Source organism: Austrofundulus limnaeus, unplaced genomic scaffold (assembly GCF_001266775.1).
Source record: "Austrofundulus limnaeus strain Quisiro unplaced genomic scaffold, Austrofundulus_limnaeus-1.0 Scaffold0, whole genome shotgun sequence".
Taxonomy (NCBI): domain Eukaryota; kingdom Metazoa; phylum Chordata; class Actinopteri; order Cyprinodontiformes; family Rivulidae; genus Austrofundulus; species Austrofundulus limnaeus.
In genome coordinates this window covers 7,402,210-7,415,983 of record NW_013952402.1, presented here as the reverse complement: position 1 = coordinate 7,415,983, position 13,774 = coordinate 7,402,210, and the positions used below count along the sequence as shown (strand labels likewise).

The 13,774-nt window shown below is 37.7% G+C and overlaps 1 protein-coding gene across 2 annotated transcripts in view; it reads right to left on the bottom strand.

Moving 5' to 3' along the window:
- LOC106512674 (formin-2) overlaps positions 1 to 9,749 on the bottom strand; it is a gene marked incomplete at its 5' end in the record, with an annotated part of 30,847 nt that extends 21,098 nt beyond the window's left edge. For both annotated transcript variants that reach the window (XM_014001265.1, XM_014001316.1), the window contains 3 exon segments: positions 843 to 930; positions 8,917 to 9,058; positions 9,532 to 9,749. In XM_014001265.1, coding sequence (XP_013856719.1) covers positions 843 to 930; positions 8,917 to 9,058; positions 9,532 to 9,749 — 448 coding nt within the window.
- Positions 9,750 to 13,774: the final 4,025 nt, after the last annotated feature.

The following is a 13,774-nucleotide window of genomic DNA, read 5'->3' as shown; positions in this document are numbered from 1 at the left end:
ACTATAAATAAAAAGTTGAAAAGCAGTAAGTTGGTTGTTAAAGCTGTGTTCTCATTATCTTTGTCTTAAACTGGCCTATTGTTTTTAAGAAGCACCCCATTTTTATTTTCCCCCCAAAGAAACTAAAAAGTTAGATAACCAGGGCCAGGCAGCATAAGGCAAATGAAAGGGTGCCATCCATCTAGGGGGGCTTCACAAATGGGGGATAAAAAAATCTTGAACTTTTTATCAGAGTATAGTTGATTTAGTCTGTAGGATAAACACTGGTTACTCAGGTTTATGAAGGTAACTTGTTGACCTATAATGTGTAGTCAAGACTAATTACTGATGCTCAGTGTGTAAATAGAAAACCAAATCAGGAGAATGGAAGTTTCAGTTATGATTTAAAGTTTAGGTTAGAATCTGGTTCTCAGTCATCATAAAATACTAATTTTATGTTGTATTAATGCCAATAATTTAATAAAATGCTCTTTATTTAGTTAGAAAATGCATAGTTTTGAGTAGATCAAAATTTCCAGGGGTGTACTCGTGGGCCCCCCCTTGAACTGCTTCACTCCACAGCTGCTCTTTAACATGAACAGGTACTCCTCATTGCTGATAATAAAGACAAAATTAATTTGATATGTAAATGGATATRAACTGATAGCGAAATTTGGAAAGTTGCACAAGAGGCACCATGTGAAATCTTGCTTAGGGTGCTAAATTGTCTTGGGCCGGCCCTGTTGATAACCACTGTTTCACAAACTGCAAACACATGAAGTTTTTCCTTTAATACTTGTATTGGTATTTTATGTTTGCTGAACWTGACAGATATAAATCAGTTATAGCCACATGTTACTTACCATTCTGAATATCCTTCATATCAAGATGAATGCTGGACATCAGGATACCAACAGCCTGTGAACGCTTGTTACTCAGCAGTTTCACCACCTAAGAGAAAATGCAAAGRAACAGCAGCAGGAAGGGTTAAAGCAGGTCACATTCAAAAAAGATGCYAACGTTTCAAACCATGTCCAGAACACACAAAGTACACAAAAGCAGATAAAAATATTTAATGGCTGACTGGAAATAAGAGGTARAACATCATTTGTTTTCTTTTTTGTGTGGGATGAAATATTTTTCCCCACCAAGCATTAAAAAAAAATAATGCCATGATTATCACTTACCATTGTTCTCTAATTCTCTGCATCCATCATATTTCCATCAGGTGATTAAAAACTTACAGATCACTGAGACAAGAGGATTATTTTTTTATGCGGAGCATGGTCGTATGAGTTCACTTTCTGGAACGGATTAAACTGACTGACTTTCACAAAGTTTTGGATGAGATTGTGGTTGATGTAATTAAACAGTGTAGGATTATTTTAACTTTTTTTTCCAAAAAGGAAACAAGTTCATTCAGTTCAGAATAGTGAAAACAACCGAGACAAAATTAAAACACCTGAACAAGTTACTTTATGACCAAATAAACAGAATAATGGCTTCCTTTTCGGGAAGTGTCAATATGCATCATTACCTCCATCCCTGTGTGATATGCTGAAMTAAAGCTTGTCTGAGTAAGCAAAAGTGTGTGCTGGGTTGCAAAGTGGTAAATGGACAGCACAGGAAACCCAAAGCCTACTGAGATCCAGACAGAACGCTTCCATTGAAACCAGATCAGACAGACCACAGACCTCTTAAACATACAGGAAGTTATATCACCAGGCCCCAAATGTCTGTTTTCCTGGACCCGACCGCATTTTCAACGAGCGGGCTGACTGAGATGTGATGCTGACTGCTAAGCCTGTGAGATCTATTGGAGAGGGTGACTGATAAAAGACCAGCACCAATAAACCGTTACACGTTTTCTCAGCTGATTTGACTGTAAAAATTGGCCCAAAGCACATTAAAAGAGTTTCTCTCTGCATCATTCTGAAATCAAAATGCCCCAAAAATCTTTCAAAGCCGTGTTYTGAAATGAAACACAGCTGAATCTATGATCTAAAATATTTTTTGTGGCAAACCATTTTAATAAAACAACCCCAAAAGATTGATCTAATAAGAGTCTCATGGGAGCCATGTGTGTTTAAGCTTTTTGGCTTAAAGAAATCCTTTAAGTCATTATAATTATATGTTGATCCTTTGATCAATTAATCATTTCAGGGTTAGTCAATATCAATCCCATACAGCTCTGAATCACAAATAAAACACTTTCTTGTGGCACAACTTTGTCTCCAAAAAACTGAAAAAGAAGACATGACAGTTTAGAAGTTGGCAAAAAAAAATAAGAATTGCATGACTGATTTGTCACTTGAGATCAGAGCTGATCTAAAACTCTGCATATTTCTTTTTTCTGGAGTTTACCAAATTACAAGTCACCCATGTATTTATACATATTTATCACCACATCCACACTTCTGAAAAATATTTTAAAGATGCTTTGTGAGACAATTTGGAATGTCACATAAAGTGTTGTCAGTTTAACCAACTTGAAGTAACCTGCACAACACATAAGCTCCTGACAAACTGATGACAGATCAACTTTATTTTTGAATGTCATACTTTTTTTTTTTGACTTTGCCATTTTAAAGTGTTCATGATATCAGTTTTCTGTTATACATATGAATGCATTTTTGGAACACCGACTGAATATTACCAAAGTTTCACGCCATTGAGATATTCACATGTGAAGTAACAGGAAGTGAAAAAGGGGAGTGTCATGTGAACAGATTATTGCTACAACAGCTGTWGAGGAGAATCTGATTTTTTAAATTATTTTGAATCATTATCAGAGATAGTTGAAGAGTCTCGAGTTCAAATAACATAGTTTCAATAAACAGCAATCAGGGAGTTCTTTTAAAGAGTTCCCCTTTGATGTCACTTCCTGTTTCCTGTTTTGACTAAGACAAGTTCAAAAGAAAAATATGTCCGTTATGTGACAAAATGGGTAAATCATGTGCATTATGCCAAGTTTTTAGACAAACAGATTTTTTTGGACTTTCTATTTGAAGGATATGGATGTCAGAGGAATATTAAACTCAACACAGATAAAAGGCTACTTAAGCAATCTTATAACAGAATTGCCAAAAGACAAAAACACCAAAAAAAGTGATAAATATATCTATTCAGATATACAAAAAACAGAAGCTGTGYGATTTCATACATGCACATTCTTAAAACAAAGAATTTTTGTAGTTATTTTTTGTCCTGTGTTTTGCACACTGCAATTTATTATCTAAGTGTGGACCAGAAATAGATCACATAARGCAATACTAAAACACAATTACTCATTTCACCTCAACGTAAGAAGCACAGCAGCAYGAGAGCTCTCCCTCAAACCTGTATTGCAAAAAGGTTACGTTGACACTTGACATGCTGCACTGACAGTAGTTCTTGACATCTAYTACTTATGTCAGCAGAGGCCTTTACAACGGCCAAGTGATGACGTCAAAGCTGCTCTCTAGTGGCAGCTCTGAGGATGATGTGTCCCTTCTCATTTTAAAAAGAAAAGCAAAAATAGATTCACAGCAATCGGAAGGTTAGGAGTGGTTTTGGGAGAAGAAAATATGATTGACACGGTTTAAGGTGGGTGCTTCTCAGCTGGACATACATGCTCACTTTAAATTGGGGTCAGTCCAAGTTCTGGTTTTTATTCWTTTTTTTCTTCAGAATTTTCTCTTGAATAACCAAAGCAGTCCAAAATAAGCCTTGTACAGTTCTTTTTTTTTTTAAATCACAAATTGTATTTTACATTCAGATCCAGTCACAACATGAGAAACTTTGGCTTAAACTCCATTTTTTGGGTGTCATATTTTGTCATTTTAAAAAAGTCAAACTAAAAACACAAATAAGATCACAACTTTAAATGCTACAAATCTTCATATAGGCTCAACATGTGAAAAGCCAATGGGTTGAATGTGTTTTGGTTCACATTTTTAAGTCGCAGGGTGATTATTTTTTAAATCTTAGTTATATAAAAGGTTAAAATAGCAAAATGTTTGTTCGCCCCACCCCCATTACTTTTAACAAGCTCAACTTTGATGACAGCTTAATCAAATTGCCAGAACTAAAGCAGAAATAACTTATCAGCCTTCTGAATGGCTGGTTCAAYGTTGCCAAAGCCATGACGGGGCAGAGTGTAGTCTAGCGCTACTCAACCTTTTGGCCCTCACCAGATGAGGAGAGCAACCACAGCTCAAACAACTGAGATAGATTGAACTTTGATACAATCTTGGACAGGAATGTTGGGTTCAGACAGAGGACAGCGCTGCACCTTAGCAGAATCTGACAACAATCACCTTTAACTTTTACTCAAAGCTAGTCTTTATATGACATTCATTATTCCAAGCAAAAACACAGTTTTAAAGAAAAAGCCATATCAAATTTTGACCCCAAAAAAAGCTCAAAGATGGGGAAATGTTGGATCACCTAAAATACCAAATCTATAGGATTGCACATGTCATTTTTTGGGCAACAATTTTCAAAACACCTGCGAATAATTGAGCTCACAAAGAGCTTTATTAACTCTGATAAAATAAAATGTGGAGGGTGGTGGGGGTGGACTACTGGCACAAGAAGTTGCCAATGTAATTTCTGAACACCAGCTGCCTTTCGGAGCTCAGGACCACACAGATTGTGCTTCAGTGTACTGTTGCCACCCGTAGGGGTTAAAGCTTGCCCTTTTACTTTTAAGTTTAGACTAGGTATAGCCTTTAGACTTGTGCCTCTTCAGAAGAGTTAAATAATGTCATTACTTCACAAAACTACACAAGCCCGCATTCACTGATTGAGCCTATGCAAGCTTCATTTTTGTGGACTTTTCCAAATACAAAACCAAAGCTTTGGTTGTTTTTTCCCCCAGGCAACCATTCTTATTGAATCCTCTCAAGTCTAGAATGGAGCAAAGTTCTACAACACAGTTGGAAGTTAAAAAATACTCAGACCTAACCATGTTGTGAAAGTTGTAATCTCTTAATTCCTGTTTCTTAGGGAAAAAACAGTTTTTTGAAGAATAAAAAAGGTAATATAATAATGATGATCTGAGGATAAATCACTGATCTACACCCAAATATACAACACAAAAGTAAATTAGGCTGCAGATCTTCCTGACCTAAACTTTGCTGGCAGAAGAAACCACCAACATGAACACAGCCAGCAGAAATTAGGTATAAAAAAAGGCAAAGAGATGCTCTCCTTCTTGGTTGAACTGGAAAAGGTTTCTTTATCATTGCCAGCAGCCATTTATGTCTTGAAGAAACARGGCAATGGAAAAAAAATAGAAACTGCCAATCAACTTACATGACTGGTAAACAAATCCCAAATTATCACAGACACACTTGTATACATTGAATCTCAGCATAGATTTGACACACTCCATCCTGATTCAGACAGATCAAATACTTGTTGACTGCACACATGTTCTTTATAAACCATAGTAAGCTTGCTTTTCTAAAAAAAAATCCTTGCACTTTCACAAGCACAATTCTTCAAACATATTAAAATGAAAATAGTCTACATTACTTCTTGTACATTCAAAGTAATAGGGCCACACAAATATTTTTTAATTATGAGAATAAAAACATAATGAGAATAAAGTCATAATATGAGAATAAAGTTGTAATATTACAAGAACCTTTACATATAAAAGCAGTCTTCCCACTGAATTAGAATTAGGAATGTTGAGCAACTTTTGAAGTTGTTTTTAGTGTCAATTAAAAGAAATACTTCATCTTTTAGCACATTAGCATCAAATTATCAGTAGCAGGACTTTGAAACAACTGTGCAAACAACTATATGATAAACTGAAACACTGAACGGCTGCATTGTCAGATTTAGTTTTCATGTGATTTAGATTAAAAGCATTTTACACTAACAGTGACCCAAAAGTCATTGCGGACTACTTTATAAACACAGTGACACACATGGCTGTCTACAGCAAGGTGTGAGGAAAACGAAGAAAGGAGAAAAAAATTATAATAATAATCAGGAATGGAAAATGGGCATGTCAAGTAAGCTTGTTACTTTTTCTTATCATTGTCACATACGACTTTAATCTCATAATTAAAAAATAAATAAAATCTGGTAGTGTGGCCCTAATACTTTGTCGTAAGTACAGGAGTCTGCAGCCTTTACAATCAAAAGTGACATTTGTCTCACTGATAAAATATATTGAGCTGCAAGTCATTGTGGCCCACGAGCCACTTTAAGTTTGTTGAAGGGTTGGTCTCTGTGCTAACATGGTGACATACAACTAAAAATAGTGAATTAAAAAATACATTTTTACACTTTAGGATAAATAAATACAATATTCATGTAAAAAAAGAAAAATATATACTGGTAGTTTTTACGCAATTCAGTAGAAACATGTTTTTTTCTAATGAATTCACCAAAATTCTTCTCAGCAACTTGTTTTACAGCTATTATAAAAAGTTCCTGATGGGTTTAAGAAAAAAAGGACAAAGAAAAAAAAAGTCATACTATTAGGCTGGAAGGTGGATTATTGAAGTATTCAACAAACTAGTATGATCTAAACATATTTCACCTCTTGTATTCGTAGTATGGAACGCATATTTGCAAACAATGTATAGAAAAAATGCTAACGCAAACCTTAATCCATGAGCCACAGGTTGAAGCCCAAATAAGGTCCAAAAAAAGCGCTAATTTCTCTGCTTGCAAAGTATTCATAGATTTTGAAGTTTAAATATTTTTCTTAACTAAACTTTGCATTAGGGTTAAGCTTTATTTTGAAACATTTTATAATTATTCTTATCTGAATCAATATAAATWKTGTTCTATRTGAAATAATTCATTTTTAAGTTTTCAGTAAATTYAAGTGTTCTTTAAAGTGTCTCACCAGAGTAYGAGATGTACACACMGTGCAGATGTCAACAATTTTGTTTAAGACAAACAACACCTGGCAGCCCTTCAATAACCTTCCTACTTTTAAACTAACATCTCTGAACTAACACAGTCAGTCTGTGGAGTTGTTGGAAAGCGAACGCTCTTGTGCTTCACGAGAACGCAGCRGCTGTGGTGGAGTGGTTAGGGGAGTCGTCCTGGAACTGGAAGGTCGCCAGTTCGATCCCTGTCCAGTCGACTCAACTCGTTGTGTCCTTGGGCAAGACACCTTACCTGCCTTGCCTACTGATKRTGGTCAGAGGGTCCGGTGGCGCCTGTGWATSGCAGCCTMGCYTCTGTCAGTGYRCCCCAGGGCAGCTGTGGCTACAATTGTAGTTTACCATCAATGTGTGAATGCATGTGTGCATGGGTGAATGTCTGTAGTTTGAAGCACTTTTGAGTGTCCTGGTTGGATAGAAAGGCGCTACATAAGTACAGTCCATTTACCTCTCCGAGGAGAACCAGCATTTGGCTGTGTGAGGTTTGGCCCGTTGAGTCAAAGGGAGAACCTCTCAGCCTGGACACACCATCACCCAGTCTAGTCTATTTTGAGCTTACCAAAGTTCCTCACAAAGAAACTTTTGTTTTGAAACTGTCGAAAGGAAGTTTTCTATTTTTGAGACAGATACCGAAAAGCACCTCGTCTTTGATCTTCGGTTGAAAGCAGCCCAGAGAAGACGCTGATGTAATAACGTAAACACGCCTCGAAAGTGTGMCTGACGAGGTTCCAAGAAGTTCTTCACCAGTTGGACAACCTTTCCTCCGACTTGAGCCGYAGTGGGTGAACCTAACCCCGGTCAAGGTAATGGCTATTTGTTACTGAGCGTACCTGAGGTTTTGGCTGGATTCGTTGAGAGACGTCTGCCCTTTCTGGTTAAAATCCACATCCCTTAAAGATTAAAGTTAAATCTAACTAATCCTCTTCCTCCATCCTTCTTTCCTCTTAAACCTGCCCTGCCAAAACTTAAGAAAAGTGCCGCAAACAAATGATTTATTTACATCAAAACCTCAAAATTCGTTGTTAAACTTTTTATAGGAAATTAATCTCACAATAAGCTGTGCATTAGTGATTAATTTGATTCTGTAAATAAATGATCTTGTTTATTTTAGATAAACTTAAACTCACTATGTATGCTCATCTTATTGTGTTTGTTCATTCATTTTTGTACAAAGAAGATATTACCGAAAATAAGAAGAACCTGTGAATTTCCTCATAACTTTTGTTTCAAGAGTAGGTTATCCCTACACAGGTATAATGTATTTCTTATTAAATTACACTAGTTTAGAGTTATTTTTCATTAGAAATAAAGGGTCAAATTGAATAAAAGTTTAAATTGTATCTTAGTTTTAAATGTCAATTTATCAGTTCTCATGAACTAAAACATTTCCCAATAATGCTTATCCCTAAGACAAACATGTCGCCGCTGCAGAAACTGAGGATTCCCCAGAGTTTCAATTAGATGGGTAAAATGCTCTTCCCTTGAGCAACAATCTGTGATTTTAACACATAAATTTGAAGAACGGCACATCAATTTAAAGATCATGCCAAGAGCAACGATGAACTGTAGCTCAAATGACTGACTTGGAAATTTGATGGCGTGACAAAGTGTACTGAGGGAGAGAACCAGTCTGGCTATTAAACCAAGTCATAGAGAAAGCACAATGGGGAGGAACCACACCGTGAAATACAACTCCCAAGCTTCTCTTTCCTTCACTTATTTCCCTTCCCACTCTCTCTGAGCAGTCATCATGGTCATAACGTTTCCTCACCGCACGCGAGTCTTTGGCTCCGTGCCACTAGATGGTCATGAGGGAGTCGGTTGGGGAGCCAGATCTCACACCACATAATAACTGTCTGGCTGCAGCAGTTCCTCCTGTCACTCAAAGTGACTCTGGGAGCGTCAGTGAGGAGAAATGGAAAGGAATGAGACACAGGATTGAAAGTGACGACTGGGACAGGCCTAAAGGGTGCCAAATCTAGGAATACACACACCTGAATACAAAAATATAGATAAAAGGTTAAAAGAAAGAATCACATACCTGTTTGGCTTTTGACTTGCTGATTGTGTCTGAGATTGGCTTCTTCTTTTCTTTAACAGCATTTTTGGAGAACAGATCCATAAATTCTTCATAATTTATGGAAGGTTCCTCAATTTTTTCCCACACTAGTGGTCCAGTGTTTCTAGAGGTAGGATGAAAGATAAATTACTACTTAAACAGGAGAAGCTTAATCTGCCATTCTGTGGTTAAAAAAAGTACACTGAAACAGTTTTACGAGTACTCATTTGTCATCTTTTGCACGGTAAAACTCCAAAAGTTGTAAAATTGTCAAAACCCAACTCAGTATTATATTCCTAAAACTTTCAACGAAATGAAGAAAAGTATTTTAGACTTTTGTGCAGCTACATTTTTCCAAGCCCTAATAGGGAAAAAAACAAACAAAACAAAAAAAAATGTTCAAGTCAAGTCTCTGCTGACCACAAGGCCTGGAGTGCATCGCTTTTATTTTCCACAAGGTTAGCATCTCCGTTACCATTCACAGCATGTGGCTGATCTTTATCTTAAGTGGACAAGCTTCCTCTCAGACCTCTACCGTTCAGAAAATACTTTTGTGCAAATGATCCACATCTATCTCGACTCTCGGCGTGTCCTTACTTTTTAGCGTGCAGCTGTATGCGGGTCCAGTAGAGTGGCTTCATGGGCTTGGGGGGCTCGATCACGGGCTTGGCAGGAGCAGCTTCCTGAATCATCACTGAGGGAAAGGGACCTGGAGGAGGTGGAGGGCCAAAACCTGGAGGCGGGGGAGGAGGAGGGGGGCACATTCCGGGTGGAGGAGGTGGGGGTAGTGGTCCTGCACCAAGTGGAGGAGGAGGAGGTGGTGGTGGTGGTGGAGGAGGAGGTCCAACACCTGGTGGTGGAAAAGGTTGTGCACCAGGTAAGGGAGGTGGAGGCGGCGGTGGAGGAGGTCCAACACCTGGGGGTGGTTGTGGAAAAGGTTTTGCTCCAGGTAAGGGAGGTGGAGGTGGTGGTGGTGGAGGAGGAGGGGCACCTCCTAGTGGTAATGGAGGAGGTATAGGCTTATCTTGTAAGCTTAGAGAGGGGGGAGGGGAAGGACCTGGCTGGCTGCTGACCTGCTGCTTCTGTTTGCAGGTACACACAAAGTTCTCCGCAGGTTTGGAAGTGGAGGTCGAAGCAAAAGACGTGATGTGCCCAGATCCTTCATTCAAAGGCACGGTGAATTTAACCCCTTCCTCTACAGGTGAGGTCTGAACAGACACTTCCTGGTGCCTGCTCTCCAGTTTCTCACTCCTCATTTGTGAAGTTCTGTGAAGGGCATTGCCAAGAGCTCCCGTCTTATCCTCGCTGCTCTTTAACAATGAAGCCTGCTGGGCCTCTAACCCAGCAATCTTGTGCCGCAGGTCATCAACCGTCTTCTCCAGCTGGGGCATCAGACCACTTTCGTCCTCCGAGGATGACTGTCCTGCCTTCAGCATGCTAGATTTTGTCTGTCAACAAACCAAGAAACAGACAAAACAAAAGGGGTAGAAAAAAAATCATTTTAAATGAACTGCTAAACAGCACAAAGAGCGCATCATAAAAATGTATCATTCATCAATTAATCTACAATCCCAAAGGACAGAGCAAAACAGAAAACAGTACAATGATTTGCAAATCATTTTCAACATGCATTCAATTGAACACACTACCAATACAAGATATTTAATGTTCATGTGAATGAACTTGTGAACTGAACCTTTCAGGAATGCTCCCTTCACATCCAATCATGACTCACACATTTCCAATTAACCTGTTTACCTGTGGAATGCTCTAAATAATTGTTTTTTGCACATTTTCAACTTCCCTAGTCTGTTGTTGTCCCCGTTCCAGCATTTTTTGGAATGTGTTGCAGACATATAAATCAAAATGAATGAATTTACAAAAAAAAAAAAATGCAATTAAATTGATCTGTTTGAACATTAAATATTTTGTCTTTGTAGTGCATTCAATTGCATATATGCTGAAAAGGATTTTCAAATCATCATATTCTGTTTTTATTCATGTTTTACACAATCTCCTAATGTCATTGAAATTGGGGTTGTATTAATTACTTGGATTGCACAATTAGAAATGCACCAAATAATCTGCTGTTTTTATTTAATTACCAAAAGTTACTAAACATTCAAATACAATTGAATGAGTTTGGCAACAAAACTGTTAACTGAGAAAAGGTCAAATGAAGGTGAAGTGTTCTTGATGTCTAGACTCCATCAGGTCTCTGGCTCCTCTGGTCAGATCAAGGACGAGGGGATATAAGAGATTTGACTCCAAAGACAGGGAATCTTACCTGGCTCCCACATAGGGAGGCTCTCTGACCTTTTTTCATTAATTCCCTTGATGGGATGATTTGTTTGATCCCAAGGATCCTTAGCTATTTTTTTTAACGTTCTAGAAAACAGGGTGCTTCCTCTTGGACAATTTTATATTTTTTCTCTGAGCATGTCTGACCTCTGGTGGACAAAAAAAGAAAACACCTCACAACTCAAATCATGCACAGTATCCAAAGATTTGTAAGAGTTGGAAATATCCCTGAATAATGAAAATGGCAGTAATAGATATTAATTTCAYATCATCACCAATATTTATACATATATTGCAGTACTTATTTTTTGTTCTTTCTAAAAAGTGTTTTTTTAACCCTCAAATACCAAATGAGCAAATAAATAAAATACGTATGCACCAATAAGGGGTGTAACCAACCTGAAATTGCAGCCCGCCAGGTGATTTGGATGATGATCGATGCAAAGTGGATCTTAAACCTCTGCCTGTTGATCGGCCYCCATAGAGTTCCCATAAGTGGGAGGAGACTGGCAGGCCTACAGATGCCCAGGTATACAACTGCTCTTCCTGCATACAATTCCAAATCCAAAAATGAGTACTTTATATACACACATACTCTTTGATACTCGTTGCAGTCTGTACACTCACCATTTGCTCCACACAAGGTCTATGCAACCAATGAAATAGTGAAAACTCTGTTTGTGGGTCACTGTGAGGATTAATAAACAATTTGACTGTGCAGTTTCCTTCCTTTCATGAATTCAAAATCAATCCTGAGGCAATAATCAGTGTTTGGCAGGTGGTTACATTTTATTTTAGGAATGTGAAGAACCGTTACAGTGAGATCTGATTCTTGATGGCACCTCAGTTGTTCTTAGTCAAAATGAATAATACAGAACTCCGGGGCAAATCTGGAGCGGAGCAAGTCTGTCCAATCCTGACACGATGAGCTGTTTGCTGGAGAAGARCAGGCTGAGCTCAAGGCACGTGGAGCCGTTACATAATGTAGTCAGCAGATGGTTTACGCAAGCATGAATGTGTATTTTGTGTCTGTGTGTGCGTGTGTGTGTGATCGTGAGGGAATTTGTTTGTCAGAGAGTGCAGTTAATCCAACCCAAGAAAACCCCACCACTTGTCTCTCAGGCTAATGAATGGACATGCGCCTTTGAATTCGTGCAACTGTGTCTGTGGGCACATTCTACGTTAAAAGCAACATTAAATGTGCAATAGAAACAGGATGCTACATTTGAGAGCTCTAAATATACAATAAACAACTTTAGAGATTGTCTAGTTAATGATTTTTGTTTGTTTTTGTTTGTTTTGAGTGAGCTTCTGGCATCTTTTGATTCATTGTAGTTATTGCATTAAAACCTGGGGAAAATATCTAGAACCATCCAATATTTGTACTGAATTGTTACAATAAAAAAAAGTTTTGAAAGAAAGAAAAATAAAAGCATCTGTCTCCAACTAAAAAAAATAAACATTTAATAGTGTCCTTACTTTCGAGACATTAATACAAAAATAAATAAAAATAATAAAATAAAAAAATAAATTCTTATTTAATTAAACCACTTTTTATAATGAAATCGCTGTAATAAATTAGAAAACAACGTTTCTGAGAATGGTACTGGCTAACTGAGCAGGTGAATTTGATGCCATTAGGTTTTAGTAAAGTATTACTGCAGTGAAGAATGAAATGGTCGGTCACATGGTTACCCAGCCTGCATGCATCACTGCTTTTGAGGAAAGAGAATTAATTCTCTTCAACATGAACCATGGGTTATATATTGCTGAATTATCTTTGCACTATTACACCCAAGATGTAGCTGCTAATTAAATTTTAGGTTAAAGTATGCATGTTTTATGAACACATTATCTTAAACACCAACTCATATTATACAGTTTTTATAAGGTGACATAAAACAAACAAACAAACAAATAGAAATGAAAAGTGGTACATTGCATATTCCAAAATCTGAAAGTGTGTGGATGTCACCAGACCCCAAAGCAGTCATCAGTCCCATTATTTTTTTGAAATTAAGTCCTCTGCACAATTCTGATCCTTTTAGACAGCATGAAATGTGTGTCATGAATTTTGTAAAACAAGAAAGAAAGTGTGAGGACAGAAGTCTTACACTGAAGACTGCCGAGACGGTCCCGTCACTGTGATGTTCGGTGTTGCTGTCACTGAACGGGTGCAGCAGACCATGGCCCAGCATTCGGTGACACAGTTCCTTTGCTTCCTCCTCTGCAGACCCGTCTCCATGACACAAACAAAGCCTGTCTAACAGAGTGCGACCTGACAACATGAGAAGAGGACATATCTGGTTAAAACTATTTTTGCTTATTTTTAAAACAGGGTGATTTATGAAAATTGCTACAATGACACGGCTTGATCTAACCTGAGATTTGCACGTTTCAGATTTATATGTGGTAATTAAACACTTACATGTGTGAACTTTGCTCACACATTATTATGCAGAAGACTAAAAATGGTACTAATTGGGATATGCAAAAAATTAAAAATAAATCGTGACACTTAAGCTGCCACATAGTAAAA